The 15916-nt window shown below is 35.3% G+C and overlaps 2 protein-coding genes across 2 annotated transcripts in view; one reads left to right on the top strand and one right to left on the bottom strand.

Annotated features, from left to right (window-relative positions):
* The window catches only part of METTL5 (methyltransferase 5, N6-adenosine), a 414631-nt gene that overhangs the window by 85996 nt on the left and 312719 nt on the right, over positions 1-15916 (bottom strand). The gene's annotated exons all lie outside the window — the stretch shown is intronic.
* UBR3 (ubiquitin protein ligase E3 component n-recognin 3) overlaps positions 1-15916 on the top strand; it is a 120181-nt gene that overhangs the window by 79879 nt on the left and 24386 nt on the right. The window contains exons 31-32 of the mRNA XM_049807944.1: positions 1578-1663; positions 12234-12339. Of these exons, the coding sequence (XP_049663901.1) occupies positions 1578-1663; positions 12234-12339 (192 nt within the window). The remainder of the gene's footprint in view (positions 1-1577; positions 1664-12233; positions 12340-15916) is intronic.

The raw sequence follows: 15916 nt of genomic DNA, 5'->3' as shown, positions 1-15916 counted from the left end.
CTAGAAAGTTGTTCTTAGACATTCAGGTAGTATTTTTTATTTAAATCTTAATTATCTTTGTTTTAATGCAAGGCTGCCATTAATTTTGTTCTACACATTAGTTATCAGAAGGTCTGTAGAAATAAAACATACTGGTTTCCTTCATATTCTCATGATGAACTAGCACATCCTGATCTACAGTTGCTATTTTGTCAACTAATATGAAATCCCTGTCCCTGCTTCCTTGCTGGTAGATTTTTAGAAGTTCAGTGAGCACTGCAAATCGCCTGAAGAGTGGAAAATTCCCCTGTCACACAGATGCCCTTATCAGCAGCAACCAGATGGAGCTCTGAGCAGGCACATTATCAATGTTAAATTGCCTTTTCTGAGCAGAGGGGATTAAAGCATTCCTTCAGAAATGGGTGGCATAAGCTGCAAACTTATTCTGAAATGTTACTATTTTAAAAACATATGAAAGTATCTTAACAAACACTGCATATCAAAAATGTATTAGTCTTTCAAGCTGATGGAGCTGAAGTTCTTATAAAATAATTTGTTTTGAATAAAATAATCATCCTGTAGTTTCTTCTTAAATATGGGGGGAAGGGGGTGTTCTTAGCTTAGATACATTATGTGCCTAAAATTATAGAATAGAATTTTAATACATATTCAGTTGCATTGTATTGAACCTAAAATTGTTTGATTTTTAGTTAAAGGACAAAATATGTTTAGACTGAGCTTTGCAATTTGGATTAAATTAGCAAAATAACATTTCAGAATAATACTTTAATTAGAGATGTATGTTGACTTACTAAAGCAAGCTCTCAGAGAACGTAACGTAAATTGTTTGCTCCAAGTCTTGGGGGTAAAAGATAATGCAGTACTGAAACATCCAATTCCAAAATTAAACAAAGCTATATCGAATTTGCCCTAAACAATTGGTGCCTAAGTATCAGTAATACTAAGAAAGCAAGCATCAATGTGACATGCAGAGATTTGGTGACACAACTCCTGTTTCATACTAATGAGCTGCAGTGCCTAGCAGTGTTTCATTCAGAATTAACCTCCAAGGCTTTTATTAACTAACCTATCTATAAAGGTCAGTGCTTCCATTATAATTTAGGCTGTTTTCATACTTAGTTACTTGATGGCATATCCATTGTACTGTCTGTTTGTTTAAAGCAAAACAAAAACCCTGCCAATAAAGAGACCACTTTTTAGACATATCTGATTGATTGAAATTTAGCCAATCTGTATATTGTCTTTTCAGATTTGCACATAAATTCCCATATTATCAAGGGATTCTGTGTGCATACAGAAAAAAGCCTCACAGTTAACATTTTTTTAATTCTTAAATCACAACTGTAGCAGCTCTCTTAATCTAGTACTTGCTAATCAAACCACTTAAAATCACATATGGCAATATCTTGATAAAGTTTGTTTTATTCTGAGTCACCTCTTCGCAGTATCTCACACTAAAGATTAGTTCACAACATTCTTTTATTTAGTGTATGCTGGGAGTTTGTCCTGACTCTTTCATGTCTGTAGAAGCTTGAATAATACTGTTCCATTCAACACTGTTAACGTTTTTCTTGCAGAACAAACTTGGAACTTGAGCTGGTCCATCGAGGAGGCAATTTATGTTCAGGAGGTGCAAGCACAGCTGGGAAAAGATCATGTTTAAGTAAGTTTTATGTTACAAAGTGCAATATAAATTATTAGAATATTGAATAAAGATGTCTAGTTCTTTCTTTCTTTTAAGAACCTTTTCTGCCATAATGAGTCTTTGGGTTTTGTTGCAATTTGAGAAATCTGAAATAATTTGCACAAATTATTCATTAGAGCTGTTCATGTGTTATGAGTATAATCTATTTAGAAATCAAATGTCATAGTATCCATGTAATAATTTTTAATAATTTCCCATTTTTATGAATAAAACTAGAAGTATTTTAAGGGTAAAGCAGGAAAGCTTCATTTCACCCTGGCTGTTGCTAGTAATAGTAAAGAAATTTGTTTCTCTTGAGTGCAAATGTAGCTCATGACTAGGTTTCATACTTAAAAATCTGTAGCTACTATGTCCCATGTCTTAAATTCCCTAGTTCTTTCTCTGACAGGAGAGTTTTGCAAATTATCTTTGGTGGAAACTCTCAAATCTTCATTGTTCCGAAACCTTTAATATTTGGCAAATAATGCACTTCTGGTTGACAGAAGTGCTTTTTTTCTTAACATAAATCTTTTAATCTTTTACTGGAAATGTAAACTGTTAGGAATGGAGAATTTTTTTTTGTCAGGAAAAACTGGAAAGCCTGCCGGAATACTACTACTACCAATGCTTGTTTAGATCAAGCTTATGCAGCAGTAGCAGCAGATTCAGCAGTAAAAATGTCAGAAAGCTTGGGCCTACCATTGCCTTTTGGTACATGATTTGTGGGTGATGCTTTCCTCATCATTTGAGGGGATGAGCCGCCAAAGAATCCCATCACATGCTATGCTCTCCACATTCTCTCTAGGATAAGAGCCTTCTGTTTCTGCCAGGAAGTGTAGTTCAACTGATGTCATTCATGTGTTGTTGTGATTTGTGAAGAGTAGTTTTAAACCCCACTGAACATTGTCTCCCCCTGCCATCATTATTTCCCTTTCCCAGCAAAGCAAATTACCTGAAAAATGCATGTGTTAAAGGAACATTGCTAGATCACTGTTTCCAAATTTGAAGCATTTAATAAAATCAAGGCTCTGCAAATAATTTCTACTTGGATTACAATATATTTTCAATAGTATGCTTACCTAGTAAGATAGAGACTTTCTCTCAGAATTTTAGCAACTTAGTGGGTGCGTTACCTATTTCACAGGCATGTTATTTGGCAGACCACGATGAGCATTTTAAGGTGGAGATTTCAGCCTAAAATTGAAAAGCTTTTGAAATATTTAAAGTAAAAAAATTTATAACGATGTTACACATAATGAGAGTGTAGCCCTGTTTTCACATGACTTTACTAGCCATACAAGATCTTTATAAGTCTTGACATTTTAAAGGTTGGAAGAATGTGTGTGGGAAAATGGCCTGTAATCTGTAAGGTCACGTTTTTATCTTATTGTTAGTTTTTCAAAGTTGGGAGATCTCAGCTTCTCTCTGTTTTGGTTTTTTTTTTCCTAAAGATAAAAATGGAATGAAATACATTTATTACATCTTAAAACACTGCGAAATGTTTGACGTCATATCCGTATAAAATCTGTGTTGCATGTACCTATTGAAAAGCTTTATATATATATCTATATGTACACATAGATAATGGTTTTTCTCATGGTGCTTTATCACCAACTAATGTTAGTAGTGCTGGAAGATCATGACTTTGCAGAGAATGATTGAAACAGTGCTGGGCAACTTTCTTGGTGCACCTCTCTATTGCTCCATTGTTTCTGTTTGAACTATATCAGCTGACATCAAGGGAGGAACTACCTCAAAGTTGGTTTTGTTTATTTGGGTTTTTTTAAGAGAAAAAGAAAGAAAAAAATTCCACCAAGCTGAGGCCTGGTAGCTGACACTAAGTAGTTTGTATAATACGTTACTTAAATTTTTTTTCTTACACTTACCACACCATCCCTTCAACCTCATCTTGCATAAAGAAGGGCTCTTAACATACTGAGGACCCGAGTTTAAAAGAAAGCATACCTTTTGCTGACAGCTAGTGAAAAGATCAGTCAGGATTTTTAATACGTATTCCTCAAGTCTTGAAATGCATGGAAAATACTGTAATCATTGGAAACATTTCTTTTTTGGAGAATTACAAAACTGGAAATGATATATGGAGAACATATCTCCACTGGAGAATTGTCTTACGTTGGATTGTTACTTCGACAAGACATGACAAACTTAAAGTCCTGTTTAAATTCATGTATCATACTCGCCTATTTTTCCAGCACTTTTACTATTTTGCCATTAACTTTGTATGTCTCAGAAAATGAACCAATGTTGTCTGTTTATCAAAACAGATGAAACTGGAACAAACTAAACTTATAGAAAGTTGAAGATACTTCTCACACTTTAGAAGTGTGGAAATAATTTTCTTAATGAGAAGCTTTAAGTAAGATTACATGAACTATTGCTTTTAAAAACGTGTTAATTTGAAACTGTTGCTTTTAAAAATGTGTCAGTTTACAAAATCTAAAATGTTTATGAAATACATCACTTTTTGGTAGCAGCAAATCCCCTGTTAAACTGTGCATTAGTTGTCTCTATAAAGAGTAATATAGCCCAGTAAGGAAAACTGTCTTCAGAATTGTGTATATAGCTTGAGATAAGAAATCTTTCTCCCCATGATGTGATTTAGCTGTTTTCATGTACTTGCACACAAGAGGTTAATCTGAAATTGGTAGTTTTCCTATAATTGAAAATCATGTTGATATTTGGGGGGGGGGGGGGGGTTAAACATGGTAACATTTCTTGGTTTTTTGTTTCTACGTACAATACATTGCATTTTGTTTGTTTACTGTAATATTTTTCTGTTCTTTTCTTAAACTGTTGTGTAATTTCTTCCGAGGGTGTTGTACATGGAATTAGTGCTATTTTCTTTAGCAGTTGCATTACTTTTAAGGCTTCTAGTGCATATTTCTGATGAAGGGGTAGGGACAGCATTTAAACACATTGCATTTGCCTTTTTCTACACTTTTGGGTAGAATGATGAGTTTTCTTATTTAGATCTAAATCACTCATGTTGGTGTTTTTAATATCTATCTTGCATTTCTGAAAAATTGAAGGTGGCCTTTAAAGCTTTCATGTGAAAGGTGCTATGTAGATGAATATGTTGTTGCTTTAAACAGCATGGAGACGTAAATGTTGCCTATTCATTGTTAAAAAACATTCACATGCTGTTTATGTTCTGTGTTGGTACTTATTTTGTAAAATCATTACACAGCAAACTAGTCATATTTAATCTTGCATTAAAATAGACTCGTTTTTAATAAAAGGTAGTGGGGTTCTCCTAGGACAGACCTGTACTTCCACTTAGTATTATTATATTTAGTCTTGGACATTAGGCTAAATATGACTAGTGGGAGCAGAATTACTTTTCTATATGTAGCAGGGTTTATTTTAATTAAACCGTTATATGAGTTTCCTTCATTGCCCCTTCCATGTTTGGTGCATGTAGAGATAAAGAATTGCAGTTCTTCAGATACATATTCTATAATAGATTTTATTATCTTTCCATACTCCTTCCTTTTTCTAAGAGGTAAGCCTGTTTTTAAAGTTTCACTTAAAATGTACCTTCAACTTCTTCATTGTCTTATGCAGTGAGGAAAGAATGATTTTAAAAATCCATACCCTATCTAGAACTTGAATACTGTTTTGTTAAAGTCTTGCTTGCACAGTATTGAAACTGCCTTTGTTTCTTAAACTCTGTTCATGTCAGGTTCAGCAGAAGTAGTCTAAAATATAACCCGTTTTTGTTTTTCTTATGTGTGAGATAATGAGGTGTCTCTCTTGTGATTAAGCATACCGCTCTGTATTAGTCTTGTAACAACTGTAAAGTTTGGTGATTAGATATTTTAGAAAACAGAATATGTTGTCCCAGGTGAGCTGTTACAGCAGCAAGTGTCAGGGAAGATGGTGGGAACAAATAGGTCAAGAGCTGTTTTAGTAGATTGCACCATGAGGGCAGCTGCTCTTGGGAAGTAAAATTAAGAATGATTAATGTAGCTGTTAGCTTCAGTGATCGAGTCTGTGTGAGAGGAATGCTGAAGAAAATTTGGCTGTAAAATTGCCATTTTAAGGTTTAAGGTTTTGTATGTGTGTTTGCATGAGTGTGTGTTACTAAACGGTATGCAACCAAAAAATGCAAATAGAGTCCTGTTTACTTACTACTTAAAAATAAGGTCCTATTTTAAGGACCACGCTACAGTTTTAGAGTTTATGGCCTTGAAAATTCTCTTGGGTTTAAGGGGTAATTATGATATATAACAACTGTACAGGTCTTATTTCTCTGTTTTCTAAAGTTTAAGAGATCTGATGTTTTGCTTTTTGTTTTCTTTGTTTTGTATTTATGGAACAGCTTCAGAATAATTAGGACTTCTCTGTACAACTTTTGTATCTCTCTTTAACTTGTGTATACATGTTTTTCTCTGACATTGTTACTCTCCTGATCTTGCAGTAGTGGGTGAACAATGCCACAAAATTTAAAAGTTATCTATAAATGAATTTGTAATATAGTCCTTTCTTTTAAATAGTTCTTTCTTTATGGCTGCTTTATTTTCTTTTTTCCTTTTTCATTTTGTGATAAGGATAGGATTAGGGTTTTTTGGGGAAGGATAAGGTCTTCTATCACCTTGTCCTCTGGCTTCAGTTTCCCTGTATAGGAGGCTCCTTATCATTATGCTTCCCACAGATAGCAGACTGGCATTTCAGCATCAGCTGCGTTAATTGGAAAGGACATTAATTTACAAGTGGACATCAAAAAAGTATTTAAGACTTGTGTAAGCTTGCCTTAAATAAAATGTCCAGCCCCTTCATAACTTCTGTGATGGTTTTAACTGTTGAAAAACTGCATTGTTCCACTGGGGTTTTTTGTTTTGTTTTGTTTTTCTTGTTCACTTGAAGCCTGTGTTTTGCATTTGTAGATGGCTCAGTGGTGTCATCTGTCTTGATTATTATGTTAGTATCAGTTTAATCAGTGCTTTAAGTGTTTCTGTGAGCACAGAAAGTCATCTTGACATGAAGCATTTTCTAAGCTCTTCTTGCTCCTTCTGTATCAAGTTTTTCAGCCACATTGATAGTAATGGCTGTCTCCATTTTATCAATTTGGCCAGTGATATATGGCACCACTAAGTATGGTTCATTCCTGTAGGAAGAAAAACCTGATTCTTTTATGAATTGCTTAGTTGCAAATGTCTCCTTTCTATAATCTATTAATGTGAATAGGGTTGCAAAGCTTCCTACCCAGCTTTCTGCAGCCACTGAAAATCAAAAGAATACAAGTAGTTTTCAGGATGCTTATTGCCTTGGTACAGCAGGTTTCTGTGGTTGGTTGGTTTGGTTTGGGCTTTTTAGTTTGGTTTCGTGTTTTTTTGGTTTGGTTTGATTTTTAGGTAGGAGCTGGCAATCTGCAGATCTTTGGTGCCCATTCATTCATGCTAACATTGAAGAAGCAGTTTGTGTCACCAACAGATGGTCCTAACTAATTCCTAAAAACCTTGATATGCCATTCATACCTGGCATGGGAGAGGCAAAGATAGATACCATTAGAATTCTATTGCTAAAGTTGAATTCATACACCGGCAAGTTTGGTGTTGAGGATAATTAGCTGCTTCATCAGCAATTAAGGTTTAAGATTTTGGAAAGACTATTCATGTCTTAATGCCTTAATAGGCTTTTCCTGACCTTCACTTTTTTTTTTTTCTTCACTGATTCCAATCTACTGGATCAGTGATGAATGGGAAGATGCTGTCAGCAAGTCTTTGCAGCTGCTGTTGCTAAGTGGACTATATAAATCTCTACAAGGAGAAAAAAAATTCCTCAATCTCCTTGTTAACAATCAAGTCCCATCTGGTTGTATCAAGTGTTTTTTTGTTACAATCTACATTCTTGTTAGTAGTCTCAGGAAACTGAGAGAAGAAGGGTGTAACGTCTGTAGTCTGGTAAGATCTTCACACAGCAGATAAGCACGTTTTCAATTCCACTAGCAGTGAACTGCTGTCTCACTGTGTTTTGTGATCTTTTGACATTGTAAATATGAATACTAATTTATAGAATGAAAAAAGAGAAGACTGGATCAAAACAGCAAAGTAAAGATTTTCATGACAGCAGTATGTGTTATTTACGTCCTTCTGTAACTTAAATATGAGAGAGACTGGGGAATAAACACCTCATCTAGGCTTTTGCAAGCAAAACAAAGTCAGCTAATTCCTTAATTTTCTTTGTCATCATTATCACAGCATATTGCTGTACATTGTGGAAGTGGAATTAATAACAGAAAAAAATCCTCTCATTTCAACTTTGGTAATTTGAGAGTTTACTTTACAGTCAAGAGACCAGAAGAGAAGAAAGATGAAAAAAAGACAGCAAAACTCACCTAGAAATTTAGGATCACTTTGGCAAAGACCAAACCGAAATTACTAGTGAGACCAAAACTTACATCTGCATGTAACTTCCTGAATCACTCATTTTTGTCAGTTCACCACAGCAGCTGTATAAGTTCTGCCATTGATCTATCAAATCTCTATCTGTTCATCTCTCTGAATTTAGTCGTCTTTTGTGCTGTGCATGCCACGCTAGACCTGAAAAGAGCTGTGAAATCACCTCTGTAGACTCCTGCTTTATGCACTTTGGCATAGCGGAATATTTTTAAGAGCTTTGTCAATATCTGTAAAATCAGTGTGCTTTAATACTAAAAATAGTAAAGAAGGCAACTGCAGGTGCTAGTGCAGACAGTGTGGATATGTAGACAAAATACCCATTATCTTTATTTTTTATGAGAGAAGCAGCATTAGAACACTTCCTCTAATAGCTTCAGTCCCAGTGCAAAGACAGGGTCTTAGCCTTTGAGCTGCTCTTTTCAAAGTACCCATTCCAATGGAGTTTATTACTCCTTTCTCACATCAGCATAACCCTGAGAAGTAGAGCTGATATAGGAATTGTTGAAAAGAATGCACCAAGGGCAGCAGCTTATGGAACAATAGATGTATTTTCGTAATTTTTAGAAATGGAATTAGGAAGGCTAACATGAATCAAAGTTAAAGCTAATGTCTAACTGCTAATCTAGATGATTCTATTAAGTGTATTACACAATCTTTACATGTATCCTGTGAAAACAAAGACTGTCTAAATAAGTTGGGAGAACTAAGACAGTGCTGCTTCAATGTAGGTAATATTTGAATCATATGAACTTGTTTTAAAGCCAGTAATAATCTTGCCCACTTAAATGTCTAAATCTTGGAATCCTGCCAAGCCCCTGATGACTTGCAGCAATAAGTTACATTGTGCATTCAAATTTTGTGATTTTTAGATTTATTCAGTTTAACTGGATGCAGCCTGTCTCAAATATTTTGAAGTTATTAGGAGAGGAGGACCATATTCAAATTCTTTTCACTGTTTACTTCTCATGATTTATTATCAATAAACCTGTAATTCTCATTTTGTCGTGACATCATCATTCTCTACTTTTGTTGCTGCTGTGCTTTCTAAAATGAATATTTTTCTACCAAATTTTAAGAATGTTATTTTGGAGACTCTGAGCTACACCCAGATCCTGTCTTTCCCACTTACAAAGGTGGGCTGTCCTGGAGAGAAGTGGCTGTAAGATACACTATGAGCAGTGGAAGGGTTTGGGACGCCTGGTGGGGTTATGGCCTTCCTTTTCATTCTTCAGAAGACTAGGCAAGGTGGTTTGTGGTCCACTGTCATGTTAATGTTTTGTTGCTGTTTGATTTTTGTTGTTTTGTTTTGTTTTTTTCAAAGTATTTTAAAGCTTTTAAGTAGGGTATAAGAAAATGGGAGGATATTCTGTATTTTTATGTTAACGTTTCAGTATGATGCAGCCACATGAATACACAGGAAAAAAAACCCTGGTATTAATTTGGCCCAAGGCAGATTTCTGCCAGTCCCTCAAGCATAAGAAGGTGGTGAAACACCAAGGTCTTTGTGCACAAAGAAGCTGCCAGGTCCAGATTTTGGTGCTCTGGTGTTTTCCTTGGCTTCCTCCGGTACCCATAGTCATAGTAAATTTGAGGTAAAGCAGTTGGAGTCACTGTGGTGTAAAACAGAAGACTGTTTGTGAAGAAATAAACCTTTGTTATCTTCCTCTGGCTAGTCCTTAGTTTTTGCTAATTTTTAGGACTCTCAGAAATGCAAATACAGAAGCAATAGACAAATCAGAACTCAATTTTGCTAACTTGGAAGGTGGCAGCCATCAGGCCGTTTCTGTTGCAGTGTTCCCATTAGGGGGCAATGTTATTCCTTGGTTACCTCAGTCTGGAAACAAGCATGGCTGTGCTGTGTTGACTTAGAGAATATCTTAATATTTTTAAGTCAGTTCATAAAAAATATTTCATAAAAGGTCATCATAACCATATCTTATTACCTACTACCTAGCTTTACATTTATGCGTTAAACACGTTTTCTTGCAAAGGAGCAATAGCTACCTTAATAACCAACAAAAAATACAGTCTTACAAGACTGCTAAACTGAATTTTTCTGTTCAGATTCAGTTGATGTTAGAATGTATCTTGAGTCAATAAATGTTACACACTTGGAGACTACAAGTAAAGTCTGCAATGCTAGAAGTTGATGCTTGCCTGCTTAATTTCCTACCAGTAAAAGCTCAGAAAAATAGCTATTAAGGGAACAAAGGGTTAATTAAATATGCTAAGCTTTTTGTGGTTTTTTTTTTTCTTTTTTTCATAGTTGCTCATTTCTGTTTGAGGCAAGGAGCAGTTCAGAAGAAAGTGACATTCCTTTTAGTAGCAGAGAGACAAGAACGAAGGAACAGATACCTTCATGGGTTTCCAAATAAAACTATATTGGGGTTTTTTATATTATTTTGATGGATTATCAGTGTATTTTCAGGGTTTTGAAGTTTGTCAGCAAAGCAATGTTTTGCTAGAATCTTTTGCCAGGAGAAAAGATGACTTATTTTGTCCTCATTGACTGTTTTTATTCAGAAAGCAGGTGACAGCAATCAATTCCAATGCCATCTACATCTCCCAATTATTTTACAAACCCCAGGAGCTAATTGCAGCCCTCAGGCTCTAGCAGTCAGCTGACTTCATCATGGGACTTTTTTGGCCATTGCATACCTCTGAGTAATTGTCTATTTATGGAAAATAAATTAATAGCTGCTATTTCTACTTAAAAAAGAGGACCTGTGAGTGAGTGTGTAGGTTGAGCAAGTGGGTTGTAGAGAGAAGGGAGAGAGATTAAGAGAGTAGGAGGCAAAGGGATCAATTGAAAGAATACAAGGGAGGGGGGGGAGATGGCAAGATACTAAGGATAAAAGTTAAAATGAAAGGGTGGAAGGAAGCAGCATCCCAGAAAATTGAACAGAAGCAAACATGGCAGCAAATATCAAGATATATTGTGACAGCAGGAAAAAAGTGAGCAAAATCATGGGAAATAGTATTTTAAAATATTATTTTCATATAAACCTGTGAAGATAAAAAAGATGCATTTTTCCTAAACTGTAACTCTATTATAAATGCAGACAAAGAAGTGAAGTCTGAGATTCTTATTGTACATACCTCTCTGAAAATGCTGTCAACATAGATGGTGCCTGCCTTCTTGGCTTGCTTAAGGGGAGAAAGGGTTAGATGTTATCTTTATTTGTGTTGATCATATGATTTGTAGAGAAATGAAAACCGTACATTTTAATATATGATACTGCAGTAATGTGCATGACTAATAAACTAAGCATCCTTCATTCAAAAGGTTCTAGAAATGTTTTGCAAATGATATTTTTGACACAGTGGATGTACAGAAGGTTTGGAGCTGATGAATATCAGCAAACTTTGCCTGCACATTGTCTAGACAAATCTGTGCTGTTATGAAGACTGTTGCTACTTTATTGTCACTGTGTGTGGTCGGAAGTTTGGGGGTTTTTCTCTTCCAAAAGTTACCTACAAAATAACCTCATGAAAGCAGAAAGAATAATAATCTTTTAAGGGTGAAGAGCCGAAGTGATACTGCTATAGGCCAGAACTTCTAGCAACTTTAGGTTAATTGGTTAATTTCAAATACGTTGGGCACAGAACTTAACTGTGAGAGAGAGGAATAAAAGCTGTGTGTTAAAATTTTATCAGTTTCTGTCTAGAAGAGATGTTTAGGAAATCACAGCTCCTGGCATAAGCTAGAGAGGGACATGAAGGGAGCATGGAACCTTAGCAACATAACAGGATATGAAACAGGATTTTTAAAAATACCTATAATTACGTACATGGAGCTGGTGTTTTACAGGCACTAAAATGTCTGAGATCTGGTCAAAGCTTTCTAAACAGCCTTTCTCTGTTTTAGAATTTAAGGAGAGGAAAAAAAATAATTTTGTATATACATGCATATGTTCACGGCCTTCTATTGAAATCTTACTTCTCTTCAAAACCTCTTTTAAAAAATTTAAAAAACCCTAAAAAGATGCTTGTTAGGATACCAGCTTATTTGAAATGAGATGACAGAGACTTTTCAGAATCTTGTAAAATAAATGATGCCAACTTAATGTAAAATACTTCATATTATTGTACATAATAACCAGCAATCTATCTTCTTCACCTTTCAGATCAGCTGTTCCATGTGTTGGCCATGCACATGCGCCTCTACAGTATAGACTCTGCATACAATCCCTGGAGAAAACTAACCCAGCCAATGCAGGATAAAAATTCAGAGCAAGTATTTTAATTTACCAAATAGCAGTTTTACCTTGTGAAAGAAACATCCTTACAGAGGGACTTTGGGTAACTTTCTGTATTAATTTAAATTATCTGTGAGGTAGGCTTATGAACTTATCTAAAAATTGTATGTATGTATGTATTTGTAAAAATAATTTTCAAATTTCTTTTCCACAAAATATGACACATTCCAGTTTTGAGTTGAAGCTTAAATATACCACTTAAAAGCTTAAGCACACGCAAATTTAATAGTATTGGGTAAGTGGATAGGTGTACTGCCATGGTTGGTACAGATGCTGGACAAAATTTACATTAAGTTCATAAATAGTTTATTGAAAGTTGTGCGATGACTAATTGCTGTTACAGAAATAACATAAGTAGGCCTAATATATGTGAGAACTAGTTCTACTTCATGCTAAAAATTTTCATCATGCTTGTTATTTTGAACAAGTTATTTACTTGAGTTTGCTTTTAAAACATTAACCTTACATATACATCTCTACAAGGATTAACAATATAATAAATGGAGCCATGTAACTGTGCTTTGCAAGGACTCATCTCCCTACTTGACTTAAGACCCTTTCACTTTTCAGATTCTACCTTGACAGTGAGAAGAAAGGTTTCTTGCCTAAAACCACATGATTATTTTTCCTCACAAGAGGAAAACAGTAATTTATTTTTTTTCCAGCACCTTGAGCATCTTCTTCATAGCTAAGGTCTCCACTTTGTAGCTTGCAATAATGTTGAAAAGACTGTCTTTTTAGTGCCTATCCAGCTGTGTATTTGTCAGTGTGTTTTTAGGAGCCTGAGGTGGAAAACATCATGGGATTTCAAAAATTCATCTAGGATAGTGATGCCACAATCCTAATCTGCAAATTAGGAAAAATTATTAAAACGTTTGTGCTTGCTTCTAGTTTGAGATTTTACTGTTTGTCCTCTTGGACCCAGGCCTTTTTTTGCAATCAACATTAGGTTGTTGCAGTAATCGGACTAGATTAACAGATTAGTTTATAAACCACTAGCAGAACAAAGCATCCAGAATTTTATAACCTGAAAACCTACGTTATTCAGCATGTATTCAAACTGCTTTGAGAGTATGTTTTTGTGCAATTCTGCCCTGACCTAGACTGAACAGTGGAACAACGTTAATAAATTTGATGTATGGTTGACTGAGTTATACTAGGCAAAATTAAGATCGTGTTGGTAGGCTGTTCACAGTCAGAATGGCTGTGGGCCTGATCATGCACTTCTTATTTTGGTATTTGAAGAGCTTGCTGTCTTTGCAAGCAGCTGTTAACAGAGGGGCTGCTTTTTCTGCACATGCAACTTTTTTTTGCCTTTACAGACTTGATGGAATTCACCATGCATTGGTCATATCAAGGTTAGGTTGCTGCAAGTTAGATTTCATTAGGCAATGTTTTGAATCACTTTGAAATGAATGGTACTGTAGATCATAATGGCTTGCTTTGCAGGAGGTGTTGCATGTTGGGAATGCATTTGAGCAGTTCTCTTGTATTCTGCACTAGTTTTCAATGTTTCTTAGTAGACTTGCTGGTGTTGGTTTGGCACTAAGTCCTAAATGGTTTAAGACGCTGTAACTGAGAGATCATCCATTTTGCCACAGAATAGTTTACTGTTGAGATGCAGAGATGCAATCAAGCTGGAATTTTTTTGCTCACACCTCAAAATGTTTTTTTCTACCTTAGTCTGCAGGCCCCCAAAAGCTGCAGAGGTGGCAACTTGGGGACGTGTTTTTAATGTATAAATTAGAGCATAAGATGGGTATCTGTAATTATATTTTTGAAATTTGAAGTAGTAGTTTCATTTGAAGATGGCATTCATGTGATTGGTGTGTATGATCTAATTGCACACTTTTTAGAGTCACACAGCCTTTTGAGAAGTCCAGAATAGCAAATTTTTCCAGGTACAGGAAAGAGTGTTCAGATCAATTAGAAGGTGATACACTGTTGTAAATGGAAGATTAAGAGGGTGGTGGAGAAATACCACTGCAGATTTAAGATGTGGCTAGCACTCTGCCATTTTGAAGCTAACCAAGTAATCTGAATCATCAGCCTCACTGTTACATGAGACTAAGTAATGACTTGTAGAAAAAAAAGTCAGGAAAAGATCTATATTATCTGACTGCATTACTATGATTCCAAACAATTTAACATCAGGAAGGTCACATGAGCAAAATAACTTTAAACCAACGTGCTATATTTTTCTATTTCATTTTTACTTTAAATTATTATTTCAGTTGAAAGCAATTTTCCAGAGAAATTAGTTGCATCTTTATTTATTTAAAAAGGTAATTTTCAAAACTGAAAAAGAAAATAATCTATGGGATACAAGTACCATTCTGTTATCTTTTCACCCTTATTTAATTGTAGTTACTTTATTTAAATACATAAATATTTACAATTAAATCTACCCAGGTATAGAACTCACAGTTTTTAGCTTGATTTTCCACAACCCAGGTATCATTATTCATAAATCATGCCTTAGATTTCATGTGTCTGGGAGAACTGATCAAAGTAATTTTAAAGACTCTCAGAATTGCTCTACTATACTTCCCAAAGCCACTGGTTTTGCCTGGTGTCATCTTCTACAATTGTACCTAGATCCCTCCATAGTTGAAAATGGCAGCTGAGAGGAACGATAGGAAGGAGCTCATGCAGTCACACCAAGGTAAAGTAGAAATAAGGAAATTCTGAGCAAGAAGATACCCTATCAAAAAGGGCCCAAATAATGTGAACTGTTTGAAGGAAGAGGGAGGAAAAAAGATAAAGCTAATGATGAACTGTGAACGGTATAGTGGATTCTTTCTCTTGTGCAGTTCATGTTGTCAAATTTAATATACATTTGGTCCCACAGGCTGTGCTTAAGCAAATTGTTCTACTAGGGGTAGATCTGGTTTCAGTGGTGATCAAATAAACAATTATTGTGGTGTAAGTGGGGAATAATAGCTTCTGGCAGGGGGCGGAGAAGGAGCAGCTGCAGGCAATAATTACTAAACCCAGATGTGAATTTAATGGACTAATCCAAATAGCCAGAGTTTCAGGAATGGCAAACCTGAAATGATTGATCTGCATTTTTTAAATTTACATCTCTACAAAAGCTGAGATTTTTGTGTCTGTTTTGACAGACAAAAATGTTGGCAAAGAATGATTTGGTAAAGCATTAAGGATCTTCACAGTAGAAGCACTTGCAGGGGGGAACTGCATGATAAACTGAAATGCTGAGATATACTTACATCAGTGTTATTTTTACTGAAGTGTTTTGCTGTTGTTTTGTTCTAAGCTAGATCACTTTGGTGATTGTTTATAGTGTCATATTGGGGCAACAAACTGCAGCACAGGGATGGGAATGAGCAACTGTGCATTGGAACCTCTTAAGTCACATCTCCAACACAGAAACTGTTGTGAAATGGGAAAAATAAAACAGCTTTTATGAAGATAGTCCAAGGCAGACAGAGAGTAGGGCAATGGGACAATGGGGTTTAGTTAAGGTTTGTGCAAGAGATGGTATATACATACACATGATACAACAGGACTTATGTGATCTATTCAATAAA

Source organism: Accipiter gentilis, chromosome 1 (genome assembly GCF_929443795.1).
Source record: "Accipiter gentilis chromosome 1, bAccGen1.1, whole genome shotgun sequence".
Taxonomy (NCBI): domain Eukaryota; kingdom Metazoa; phylum Chordata; class Aves; order Accipitriformes; family Accipitridae; genus Astur; species Astur gentilis.
The sequence above is the reverse complement of the archived record's forward strand: the minus strand, read 5'-3'. Positions and strand labels throughout refer to the sequence as shown.